The sequence below is a fragment of the Sipha flava genome, unplaced genomic scaffold, assembly GCF_003268045.1.
Source record: "Sipha flava isolate LNK unplaced genomic scaffold, YSA_version1 48_pilon_pilon, whole genome shotgun sequence".
Classification (NCBI taxonomy): domain Eukaryota; kingdom Metazoa; phylum Arthropoda; class Insecta; order Hemiptera; family Aphididae; genus Sipha; species Sipha flava.
Window position 1 is genome coordinate 600,477 of NW_020273306.1, and position 13,201 is coordinate 613,677.

A 13,201-nucleotide genomic window follows, 5' to 3' on the forward strand; every position below is an offset into this window, starting at 1 on the left:
GAACGTCATCGTCACTGTGGTCTCGGGCCGAAGTATAGCCCGTGCGTGCGTGCACGCGTCAGTGCTAGTGTGTGCTAGTGCGTGCCTGTTGGTGTGTACCTGTATGCGTGCATGTTCGTGTGAGCGTGCGCGCGCGAACGCGTGTGTGTGCGTGTACGGGGGAGGGAGCGGCGGCGGTGGCTCATTCCAGAGGCGGCAAACGCAGTCAACAAGTAGGTAGTGCCACGACGTGACCGGTAGTAGTGACTTGTACGCGCGCGCGCGACGTCGACGTGTTTGGTATCCGTTATAAGAATCGTTGTGCGAATCGCCCCTCGTACGGCGTTTAGTGGCGGTGTGTGTCCTGCTCGACGGACGAACAACAATATAATCGTTTTAAATAATAATCGCTGCAAGTCGCGTGTACGACCGTCAAAACGAGTCGTATTGTAGAATATTTTTAGTAAGATTCAGTCAGTTGTTCGTTTGTTTTGTTCCCCCTTCTCCTTCTCTGTTGTTAATTGTTTCTTCTTTACAACTCCGATCGTCAAGACTTCTCTCCCCGTCCCCTCCCAAAGCGGGAACTCGCTCTTTTTTTTCCGATTTTCACGCGTGTGCGCGTGTGTCTCCGACGTGCGGCGGTCGAAAGCAATTAAAACGTTTGGTGGTGCGCGCCATTATTTTGTGATGTTCTGAAGCGACCGCGCCGCAAATCGTTAACGCGCGCGCGGGCGATGATGATCCGACGAACGTCAGGTACGCCGCCGACGGCCGTGACGGCGACGTTTTTGCGCTCGTCGCACGTCCTGGCCGTCGCCGCTGTACTACTTCTACTGGCAGCCGTGGGATTCGGCCGAGATGCTGGTGAGTGCTTGCAATTATTATTATAACGTTTTTGTCTTCGTGATTTTCATCCTGGACGGCGACCGTACACTCGTATCCGTTACGTACCTTTAACCTAGTGTTTACATGATAGGTTAAGAATCAACCGAGATTCAAAAAACGATAAACATATATATATATATATATATATATAATAGCCTGTGTGTGTGTAGTGAAGAGGGAATAGAGTGAAAATCTTTTCGAAGGTTTTGATGTGAGATAGAAAACTTCCAAACGACTAGATGCCGCGCTAAGGCCAACGATAAAGTCACTTATTTTGTTCCACCTATATCCTTTATAAATATTTTTAATACACAAACGCGCTTACGCCGCAACCGTGTATTATCAACGGCTAACACCGGAGGGATTTTATCTGATACAATTACATTAATCAACCGACAGCGGGCATACTCTCGAGACTGGGTTTTTATTTTTTTATTATGTCACCGCTGTGATGATGTCAACCGTTGTTACGATTACCGGGTCGACAACAATTTGAATACATCTCGACAACAACAACAACAATAATAATAATAATAATAATAGTAATATGTTTTACTCCGGGATCTTGCCTTGATATAACTATTAGATTCGATTGCTTTTATAGTCATCCTTTGCCGGAGATTTACTTCGCGGTGATTGTATAGTTGGTCCGCGGGTAAGTAGATAGCGGTCAATTAGAATGTGATCTTACAAATAATTAGTACTTTTTAATTTCCAGTATTCGACCTGGCGAATAATTAAACATTTTTACCCTATGGGAAAATTTAAGTGAATCTCGAAATCCGTCAGGAATTTCAATTTTTAAAAATATTGAACTACTTACTCGCTATTTGCTCATGATTATTTTTTTTTGTGTTTTTGTAATAATAGTAAGAGGTAGTATTATAAAATGACAAAATACATTTTTAAAATATTATATAATGTATTATTTTTAAAAAACTTAAGCACCCTTAATGTATTTGTTTACGAAATGCCAGTTATATTTATATTAACTAGTCTAGTTTCTTCGCTATTTTAATATAATTGTGATAAGTTTTTCGTATATTGCAGTGGTTCATCCTATTTGATTATTAAAGTTCTATATTGGTACCTATCTTAAGTTCACCTATATTTCTTATTAGCCAAAAAACTCGTCGGAGGGCTTCACATAATATTTTAAAAATCTACATCACAACAATTTGGAGTTGAAAACAAATTGCTTAGTATACTCGTATCTGTACAATTTTACTATTTTAATAATGTTGCCTTAACGTTTTTATCACGATTCATTGCTTTCTTCATTATTATTACTTTGGTTTTGAATTTATTACTAAATAATTACCTCGATAGTTACCTATGTCAGTAATCTATGTCAATGTACTGATTGAACTAATTCATTGAAACTTTCGATCATGAAAGAAGGACTCTAGTTGATTGTGTGTACATTACTCGTAAAATACGGTTGAGGACCTGTCAGGAAAATCTTGGGTATCCAGTTTTTTTTTTTTATATTTTTAGCACAGTTTCAACTATGAAGTTATTAGCTTACGACAAAACAAATATTAGTTACATACAAATGGATACAATGGTTTTCTTAGATTAAGTTATGCATATCACTAAGTTTTAGATATGTGATGACTTTTTTGATGTTTTCTTTGATTAGGCTTAAGGTCTTTAAAGAGGTTGTCAGACATTTATAGGCTTTTTCTAATTGCCTTATGGTTTTGGCAGTACACAAGGAGGTGCTTGACTGTAAGAGGTTTGTCATAGGTTTGGCAAAGTGTTAGATCTTCTCCTCGCATAAGATGACCATGGGACATCAGGTTTATTCGAGTCTTTTTTGTTCATTCATATATTTTTCACCAAGGATGTTACTGAATTCGAAAATACTTTAGTTTCCTTTTTTATTTAAGAATACATCCACGTTAAGATTAACTATACTTTATATTTAAAATATTTTACTAATTGTATCTATTTATATTGTTATTTTATAAAGGAAACTATGAGTTAAAATTATGTTAATCGTGAATATGACACAGATTACTATGAAAACATTCGTCATTTAATAATAATGTTTCAATAAAAAGTACCATCAATAGATTTTTTTTCTGGCATGAAAACCAATTATGTTAATTTAAAAGCCGTAAGCATAATAAATATTAAAAAAGTTAAATATTATGATTTACGAAAACATATATTATCACGTTCACGTATCTATAGAATATTGAACGAAGTGTAACTCGCGAATAAATAACTATAAAATAACACTAGTAATTAATGTTTATGAATTAATATATTATATTTATCTAACATTTATTTTTTGCAGTTACATTTTATTGTACTTGCTGTTAAAACCTCAAACATACACATACGTGATTGTATGTCGATATGAATGATAATGGGTCAACTAATTAGCTTCCTAAATTTTATAGTAGCCTCTAGTGATAACAAGAACTAGAAAAATGCACATGATGATATTTTTTATAAAAAAAATACGTACAAACACTTTTTATATAGATTGGTTGTAAAAATAATAATAAAAGCAATTGTTTAAATGACTGAAAACAATTATTTTTACTAGTTCACTTTCTCACGTGCAAATAATATTGTACAATTATTTTTAAGTAAATAATCTCGGACTATATTATTTACTATTATAATATTATACCGTTATTAGGTTTTCTGCTGTATAACATACCATTTTGCAAATACCTAATTTAGTTATTTACTTTTTTTTATCGTTATTTTATTATTTAATATTTTACAATAGAATAAAAATTAAATAATGAATTTTGTTTTAATTGTTCACTTTTTTGCTAGTTTTTCTTTTGTTATCTTTTTTATGCTATATAATTCGCTTATTGATACAATCGACTAAAAAACGGCGCTCTATAGACAGTAAATATCTTGTATTTTATTTTCATAGTTTGTTCAGAATCTGTTTTCGTTTTAAAAAATTAAATAAATATTAAATAAAGACGACTTGGTAATTTAATGTTAAACTTAATTTACTTAATAATGATAATAATCATAACGGTATACTTACGAACAGTATATATATCGTCAAAACATCTCGTCAATATTTTTGGCGTGTGCTTTACCCTTGTATACCCACTAAAACTAAGCTACTATTAGAATTAAAAACCGAAATTTACATGCAAATTTCTGATTGATCGTAAATATTATATTTAAGTAAAAAAAGTAATTGAAATCGTGAACTACGAAATTCACACATACGAGCATAAGTCCGCTAGGATAAAGTTCAACAACGCATAAACAGTAAATACTAAATAATCGATACTGACAGATGTTTGACGAAAAATCGTTTTGGTTCAATATTGTTTTAATGTAGTGAAAAATAACTGTATAAATAAATAATAAACATGATACATCAATTGTTTTCGTGCGATCTTGTCAAAACTTTTACCCTGGCTATGTATAGTATATTTATATACTTAAGAAAGTTTTCAGTTTTGAGGGGAACTAGAAAATTTTCGAAGGGTCAAGCCCCAGAAGCATCTTCCAATCTCGACCTATACGCATAGTCCGGTATTAAACTAATCATGTAATACATATTTTTTATTGTGCTGGTCTGCCTCGAAGGACTTTTCTACTGCGGTCATCGTAGAACCGGATGAAAACTCGATTCTATAATAATAAAAGATTTACGAGTTTTTATTTGAGTGCATACTATGAAACTTATGAGGAGGTATAACTATAGGGAGAGGAGGAAAAATCGGCTGCGACACGATTGAGCATAAAACACCTTTTTTGCGACACGATTGAGCATAAATTGTCGGCGTATCAAAGGAAATTGAAATACAAAAGAAAACCAACACGATTGAGCATAAAAAACTCTGCAACGTTGCCATTTTCAATTTTGAACTGTATCGTATAAAAACATTTATTTAAATAATTATAATAAATCAAAATATAACATGACAAAAAAATATCATGTTTTCATAGTCAATATTTAATATGCATGAAAATACTTATGATAGTAGTATAAATAGCTGTCACAGTATATAGATATTTTTGTTAATAATAAAATAATAATAATAGTTATGACTTATGACTTATCAAAATAATAAAATCAAAATATTTATAAATAGTTGTCACATTCATATTATAATACAGTATAATATACCTAGCTAGATTTTTTGATAATAATAAATTAAATTGATACACCTTGGTATCTGCTTCCAATTTGACTTAAATAAATTAATAAAGATTCCGTATTCTTACGATTTAAAAACTGGCTGTAGGCTTGAATATTCAATTCATTTTTTTTTATTTCTTTTGCGGATTGTAATTTTCCAGGCTTGTGTCGAATTGAATTGATCTTAGTCGATGTTTCCGCTTGTGTTTCGATCAATACCCTAACGACTGTATGAACATGGGGGTGAGGTGAATAAAACTGTGAATTGTACGTGCGATGAAAGCTTTCAGCTGCATTGGTCGTTCTAAAAAAAATTAAATAAAACAATACAAATTAGTAAAAAAAGTTTTTATAATAAGTTTTAAAAAATATTGTTAAAAACCTTGGGTTTAGCGAAGGAGTTTCCGCCCAAATATTTGGAGGAAACTGGCAGTGATCTTCAATATAGTTGTGTATAATGTAATCAGAAAATATGAAACCGTCATCATTTGGACAAATTGATATTAACTCGTGAAATGCATCAACTACTTCTTCTGGGGAAATAAACGCCAAACCAAAAAACATTTTCAACCATTTCCCTAGTTCATTACTGTTGTCCATGTATGCTATTCTGAGTGAAGGTTCGCCAACAATCTACAAACAAATTATTATATTTTAGTAAAAAAGCACTATATTATATAACTGTTTCTTACTTTTTTCCACCATGATTGTCCTAAATGAAATCTACATCCAATTATTTTAATATTTCCAAACACGTCTGTAATTGCCTGATGAGCTCCAATTTCAAAATCAACATGAAATGTGTTAATTTGCAAACTTTTTTCGCATAATTTCAAACATAAATTATTTAAAAATTGCCACATTTTAATATAAGTAGACCTAGTTTTATTTGGTAAAAAAAAGTAAACAAGTGGTAAGTAGTATCCATTTTTATATCCATGTATTGTGTACAATTGAATAAAATATTTTGGAGCATAATTAAATGTGCCATCGCCAAAATACTCAGTACAATTATTTGTCATAAATTGTAGATTTTGTTCTGTAGTTAAACATACAAAATTATCATCAGTCGGCATGTAAATGAATTGTTGACCCTTATATTTAAAACATTCTTCATTTTTTAAGTCACTTAATTGATGAATTGTTTCATCCAAAGAAGTTGGTAATTTAGGATAGGTCTGCTTCCGTTTATCATACATTGCTTTCCGTACATTTCTTACATTTTGATTGTTTAAATTTGATGTTGGAGAAGAATTTAAAAGTTCGGTGCGAATAATTTTAAGTGGCCGTGTGTAAATTGATTCTTCAGCTTTTCTTTTGCAATTTTCTCTTAAAACTTGCGTTTCTATTTTCTCAATAGAATTTTTATCGTGATTATGTTGTCCAGCAGTTTCAATCACTTTACGTTTATCGAAACCCGAGAACATTATTGCCGAACATTTATTATTAGTACACCTCCATCTCAAAAGATTGTCTTTTTTTCGCTCTCCAATTAATTTATACTTGTATAAATTAACTAGGGCCAATTCTTTGCCTCTTTCCGATAAAATAATTGTTATATCCATATTTTAAAAAAATAGAAAAACGCACTAAGTATACACGCACTATACACTACACAGGTGATCGAACACTGATATTATTTCTATAATAATTTTGGATTTGTATCTTAATTATCTTATATTTTCCCCCGATGCTAAATGTTTAAAACGTCGTTTTGCTCCGGAACTAATTTATTAATCGATAACATTGTCGATAAAATTTATAAAGCCGATAAAGCTCACGGCTCGCGTCAGATATCATAATAATTGGTGTAATAATACGAGAAAATAATAAATTACAAAATTTTGGCAACGTGAATGTGGCAACGTCGCATAAAATATTCTATGCTCAATCGTGTTGCTAAAAAGGTCTATGCTCAATCGTTTTATGCTCAATCGTGCTTTACCGGAAAAATCATCTGGTTTCCGTGTGTGCGCACCGCGTGAAAGAGACGTGGTCGTTGCGTTCGCTGGACCTTAGTATAATGCCGCTGCACAGGTATATTGTGGCTTCTTTTCTCCTTCCGACGGTAAGATGCATTTTACTTTTTATTTATCTCTCACGTATCTCTCGTCTGTATTTCTTGATCTTTTGACGAGTATAGTGAATTTAAATGACGTTTAAAAAACCGGTCACTACCTAACCGTTACATGAGTGCCAGTGTACTGGCTAAAATTACTGGTTCAGATGCGAATAGTGCATTGGCAATAATAATAAATTAAAAAAAATCAATATAATAATTTTACGAGGAGAACGATAGAATTATTATTCCAGGTTGAACAGCACGCGGGACTCCTTATTACTCGAGTATAGATAACTTGATAGTTTTTACCTATGTTTTTATTTTTTAGCGAATTCCTATTATATAAATTAGTATGTGTGAAATCTACTATGTATGAAAAGTCGTTATGCACAATAAGTAATAATACTATGCAGGACGTAGGTCACGTAAACACCAATAGCTATAATCATCCTGTTATAAAAATACAAAAATTAACGCTTTTAATAATAATTACTCAATTCTTTAATCTCATAATGTTGTATTAAATTCCAAACAATTAAATAATTAATCAGTTAAAAGTTTTGAGATTTAGGAATTAAGTAGTTTTTATCTATTAAATATATCATGGCATCAATGTAGTAAAACTTGTAATTTATCGTTTTTATTAATTAATGTGTATTATGTACAGTTATGTTTTGAAAAACAACAACATTTTAACTGTGGATAATTTGAAACAAAAAGAACTTAAATTACTGATTTGGGTTAGTTTGGCTTAGGAATGACCCGGGTGTGGATTAATGATTTCGTTTTTTTGTGCGTTTCAGACGAATTAGTTTACAAACATTGACAAGCATAGTTGTAGAAAGTCAGTGCCGGTTTGTAAAAACGAATAAGAAACGTAATATGGTTATTTAGAAATAAAAAATAAAACACAGGGCTGTTAATAAAAACCTTTAATCAATATATCTATGGTCGATGAAATTGTATTTTGAAACGGGTTCCACTGGGAACAACCGGTTTTTTGCTTACCCATAATATACATTCGGCGTATAAGTTTGTTTAGCTAGGTTTTATTACGCACGCGCGTGTATGTTTGCCTATATATATGTGTGTGTATGTGTGTGTATGTATTATTACCAGGATTAAAGCGCATATTTCGGTATAGTATAAAACAATCGTATACGTTTTTTACTGTACAAAAATAAAATCCCTTATAAACAAAAATATATTTATAATTTAAACTAACAATAAAAAAAGGAAAAATAAATTATAAATAGACAATTGTGGTGATATTAATTTATTATTAGTAATTATCATTATCTTATCATGAATGTCACTATAGTAAATTAATTTTACTTAAGATATTTATAACACTTTTAATATTTTTGACAACATTTAAATTTTACTTTAGAATATAAATATAATAATGTATTATATTCTGTACCTGTAGCAATATTTTATTATTTTCTATTTAGATATTTATCTTTTCGAAATAATGAGAAAAGATAATTGCAAACAAAAAGATTTTTTAATTTACGTAACATCATTTTTAATTACCTAATATATTTTTACTAAGTATAAAAATTAAAAATGTAACTAAAAATCTGAACTAGGAAATATTTTTAATTTTTTTAATAATGAATTTCAAAAAGATAACATTTACATTTTAGTTATTTTGTATGTTTTATACGTTTAATATGTAGGTTAATATATGTGTTACGTATAAAAAGTCTTATACGCATTTATTACTAACCCTTATAAGGATGAGGTTCACCGGCTGTTTTTTCTTATTTTCATGTACCTAATGTTGATTTCATACAAAATTGTATTTTGTTTTATATATTTAATGCGAACAAATAACTACATCAATAGCATAACGCTCCTATATAGGGAGTAGACGATTGGTCACTTATATCTATGTATACACGTATTGACGTACACCACTACTTATTTGACAATTGTGACAAGATTTTTGGATTTTTTTAAAATTTTATTTTTTTATTTCAGTCCTTTATGGTTTCTGGTAATAATTTTATCTAAACAATGAAGGGCGTTGGTTACCTGGGATGGGCTCTTGCTCCGTTGCCACACTGATACAATGTATGTTATGTATTTATAAGGACAATTTTCCCCTTTCTGATGACTTTACGGATTACATAACATTTCTTCGAGGAAACCCACATTATATAGGTAAACATGTTTTTATTGTATCGAGTTATTATTGTGAATTAAGGAAGGGGCATGTCTAGACATTTTTTGGAGGCTCAATATTTTTACTACCTCGTATTTTAAATGTATTTATTTCATAAGATATTAATTTTGGTAATAATTAATTTTATAGTACTATATAGATAAACAATAGATTACATAAATAACTCTGGTAAATGTTTATAATATTAAACTTAAATTGAATAAAAATATTAAGCAATACTTTTTTCTATATTCATTAAAAATTCCAGGGGGGATGAACAACCAAATTCCTCCTAGGCACGCTCCTGCACTTAGGTATTGGGATGTTGATAGTTATAATTGCTCTTCGGCTATTACGTAATAAACATCGCATCATTATTATGTGCGATAAGAGAATTTATTTACTGTTTCTTGGTTCTACTCGTATAATGTACTGACTAATGGTAATTTCAAAAGTAGAACATGTGACGTTCAAACAAAAAAATAAAAAATCGTTTATTATTACCTGTCACGTTCTTTGCTCTGTGTACATTTGACGTACGGCAAAAAATAATCTTTTACTTACTGAAATCGGTTTCAAACATACTTAATATAATTATCACATTTTAAATAACGTTCTATAATTTTTGTTTTTCGTTCAATATAATATTTTTCTTAGGTTTTTTACGGTCACTATTAAAATTGAATATATTAGTACGTCTAGAAATAACGGAGTTGTGTTCATATTTTACCTAGTTTACTTACCTGGTACGTACTTATAGGTATTTATAAATTAGAACACAATACTTTGTAAGTGTTCACTCAGGTGTTCCCGTTAAAGGGTTTAACTATGAAAACAATTTCGTTATTATATGTAATTACTGTAATTCATACACGGTCATTGTTTTATTTAGTGGGAAAATAAAGAATGTAACTTATAGTTTCGTCGTGGTGCAACGATAACTGCTTCTGCAGGCTACAACCGTGGTGATGGCACATTATTATTTTGTTAAACGTGAAATATGTGTAAATCCATGACCATGAGAGATCAGTATTATATCATGTACAGCATTATTACACATACACACAACTTATGTAAGATACTAAGATTATTAATAATACATGATAGTAAAACGGAAAATCAACATTTTTCACAGCGTGTTCCGTTTTAGTATATCTCAAAAGTTTATAATATAATACATAATATTTCGCAATTTCATTATCATTATTAGTACAGTTACAAATACCAACGGGTCGGTTACACATCGTATATTATATCGGTTTCGACCGAGTAAAATGATTTACGTGTAACTATTTGCTATTGGTACATTATAAAAAATTAATTTTTATCATTATATCTTTGGTAAAAACTTAGGTGCATGCGTTTGTAAATATAATGTAAGTGTTGTACAACGGTACATGCGCGTTTCTATGTAAATCGACCGTAGGAAAGCCCCGTAGAAATCTCTTCCTCGTACTACGAAGTACGAGTAACTATTGTTTCACTCCGTGTTTAGGTGTGCGCACCTTTGTTGATAAATACGCGTTTGTTGACGTGGCGGTTTCTTAGCGACTATACTAACTACAAATTCAGCTGATCGATCCTGACATATCCTCCCTCCCCATTCTCAAATTGAACAATGCGTAAACGATGCGACGGTTATTATAAAAATAATACCTACGCTTTCTTCATCGTTGTCGCTCCGTGTACATAACACTGTACATATTTAGGTATCTATGCATAATATACTCTCGAATTACAGCAATGACAACATTAGTTAGTATAAACTATGTACGGAGATAACTGAAACGCAATTATGTGAAGTACGCTAACTTCCAATATCATAATATATATATACATATGTATCTTGTGATCAGCATAAACAATTGGATAAAAAATATTCATCGCACATCCGGGTTACGATTTTAGGAAACACGCACACACTGCATCAAGAATACATTACATGCATAAATATTATGAATTTTCGCAAATATTTTTCATTTGTGAAATCGTATAACACATATGTGTACATTTTTTCTTTTCTCACACATTTTTTTTTTTTACGTAGGGGCTTAAAATCAAGACTAAATCGATTAGCCTAATTTGATTCGATTTCTAAACAGAAAAAAAAAATTAATCCGTCATCGCTTTTCGGGATCACAATTGTTAAACCAATTCGATTGATTATTATATTTATTCCTGTTCATTTATGTGAACTCCAATAATTTGATGTAGTATTGATTAATATTTTATAATATTTTTCCTTTGGCTTTGAATTATAGTGTAGAAATCTTCTCGAGAGAACATAAATAATATCTGATAATATATTTTAGTAATTTGAATATTTCAAGGTGACTTTTCTCTGATCGTTTTGATAATAGGGTTGTCCATTTATGCGTTTTTGCGTCTTAACGATCGATTTTGATAATATTGTGAATTTGAACATTGTGCTGGAGTTGATTAAAATAACGTAAAGGATTGTTTTCTATCGACGACGTAAAACATTTTCATATCATAGAGATGAATCGTGGTCACCTTCGAGGTATCATGTTACTTGTTGTGAATACATAAATGACATGGAAAAGTGCAGTCACGGTCAATGAAAATATAGTTGGTGCGCAAGAGTAGAAAAGAAGGGAAATAAATACCTGTATAGTATATAATACATCCCATTAATTAATATCCTTATCCCAATGTGTATACTTATATAATTATATAATATGGTTATAAATATGAATGCATGTCATAAATATTTTTCAAGTATAATGCATATACGAGGAATAACGTTGTGTCAACTGGTCGACTAATTAATTATCTATTTATTACGGCGTGGAATACAAATTAAAACCGATTTAATAGTTTGTATTATTAGTGTATAAACTTAATGTATTCATATTATTTCCAATCAAATCTAAAAAAAAATATAATATTTTTTTTTAGTAAAAATGCTTTGGTACTGTTGATAAATTTCAAACGAGTGTTAAAGGCAAAAAAATAACAATGAAGTAGATATATAATTAGATATAAAAATAATGAATTAGTATTTTAAGAAGGAACTTATTCAATGTGGATGCCAAAATAATTATTTTACTTTCAAGTACGTGCTGATGATTTAGTTAATGTTTTAAATTATTCATTTAAAATTTAAGGAAGTACATAGCAATATTATGCACATGATTATAATTTTTTTTTATTGTACCTAGGAATTTAAGATTTCATAGAGGCTCAAATTATTTAAACTTATATTTTGGATAAATTATAAAGAAATGACTGCCACTATTATAGACCATAATAGTCTGCTTGCGAAAAAATAAAAATATTTTATTTGCAAGCTTAATACTGAATTTAAAATTACCAACATTTTTATGTGAATTATTTATTTTTAATGGTTTTGATAATCCGTTCTGTGGGATTATTTATTGTGTATAATTATTTTATTATAATAATATAGTGAAAAATACTTCATTCAGGTTAAATGTTCATCTTTTATATTTTATTGTCAAATTATTATTTCAATGGATATGAAATTTAACTCGCTATTCAAATTGAAACTTGCTTATTGAATATCGGTTTCATATATTAATGAGAATCACATACCGACTTAAATTTCTCGTTTTATTTATCGTTTAAAAGTGTATCTAGAAATGAGCCGAGTGTGTAGTATTGTGATAAACAGATCTCGCTCGATTCTCGGTTCAAACACGAAAAAAAAAAGATATCTAGAAATTGTCATTGGACATGAATATTAATCAAAAGCGTACGTTTCGTTAAAAAAAATATTTTTCTCGAATACATATTTAATATTTAAAGTCCACAACTGCGGTCTTACATTTAACCACTAAATGTAAGAAAATAAAATGGCGATTAGCAAAAACGAACGAGAATATCGTATTAAGATGTTTAATTTCAAATAATAATGACATCAAATTATAATTTCATCCTGTTAGCAGTCCAGTTACTGAATACAAGTAGCACCTATTATACCTAT

The 13,201-nt window shown here is 30.3% G+C and overlaps 2 protein-coding genes across 2 annotated transcripts in view; one reads left to right on the plus strand and one right to left on the minus strand.

Annotated features, from left to right (window-relative positions):
* The first annotated feature begins 205 nt into the window (after positions 1-205).
* Positions 206-13,201, plus strand: part of LOC112690042 (low-density lipoprotein receptor-related protein 2) — a 63,028-nt gene continuing 50,032 nt past the window's right edge. The window contains exon 1 of the mRNA XM_025563937.1: positions 206-843. Within this exon, the coding sequence (XP_025419722.1) occupies positions 714-843 (130 nt within the window). The 5' untranslated portion in view covers positions 206-713. The remainder of the gene's footprint in view (positions 844-13,201) is intronic.
* On the minus strand, positions 4,961-5,855 carry LOC112690044. The gene is made up of 2 exons (XM_025563939.1): positions 5,385-5,855; positions 4,961-5,306 (listed from the first exon to the last, which is right to left on the minus strand). Exons 1-2 carry the CDS (start codon positions 5,600-5,602, stop codon positions 5,018-5,020), a joined length of 507 nt encoding a protein of 168 aa, XP_025419724.1. The 5' UTR covers positions 5,603-5,855; the 3' UTR covers positions 4,961-5,017.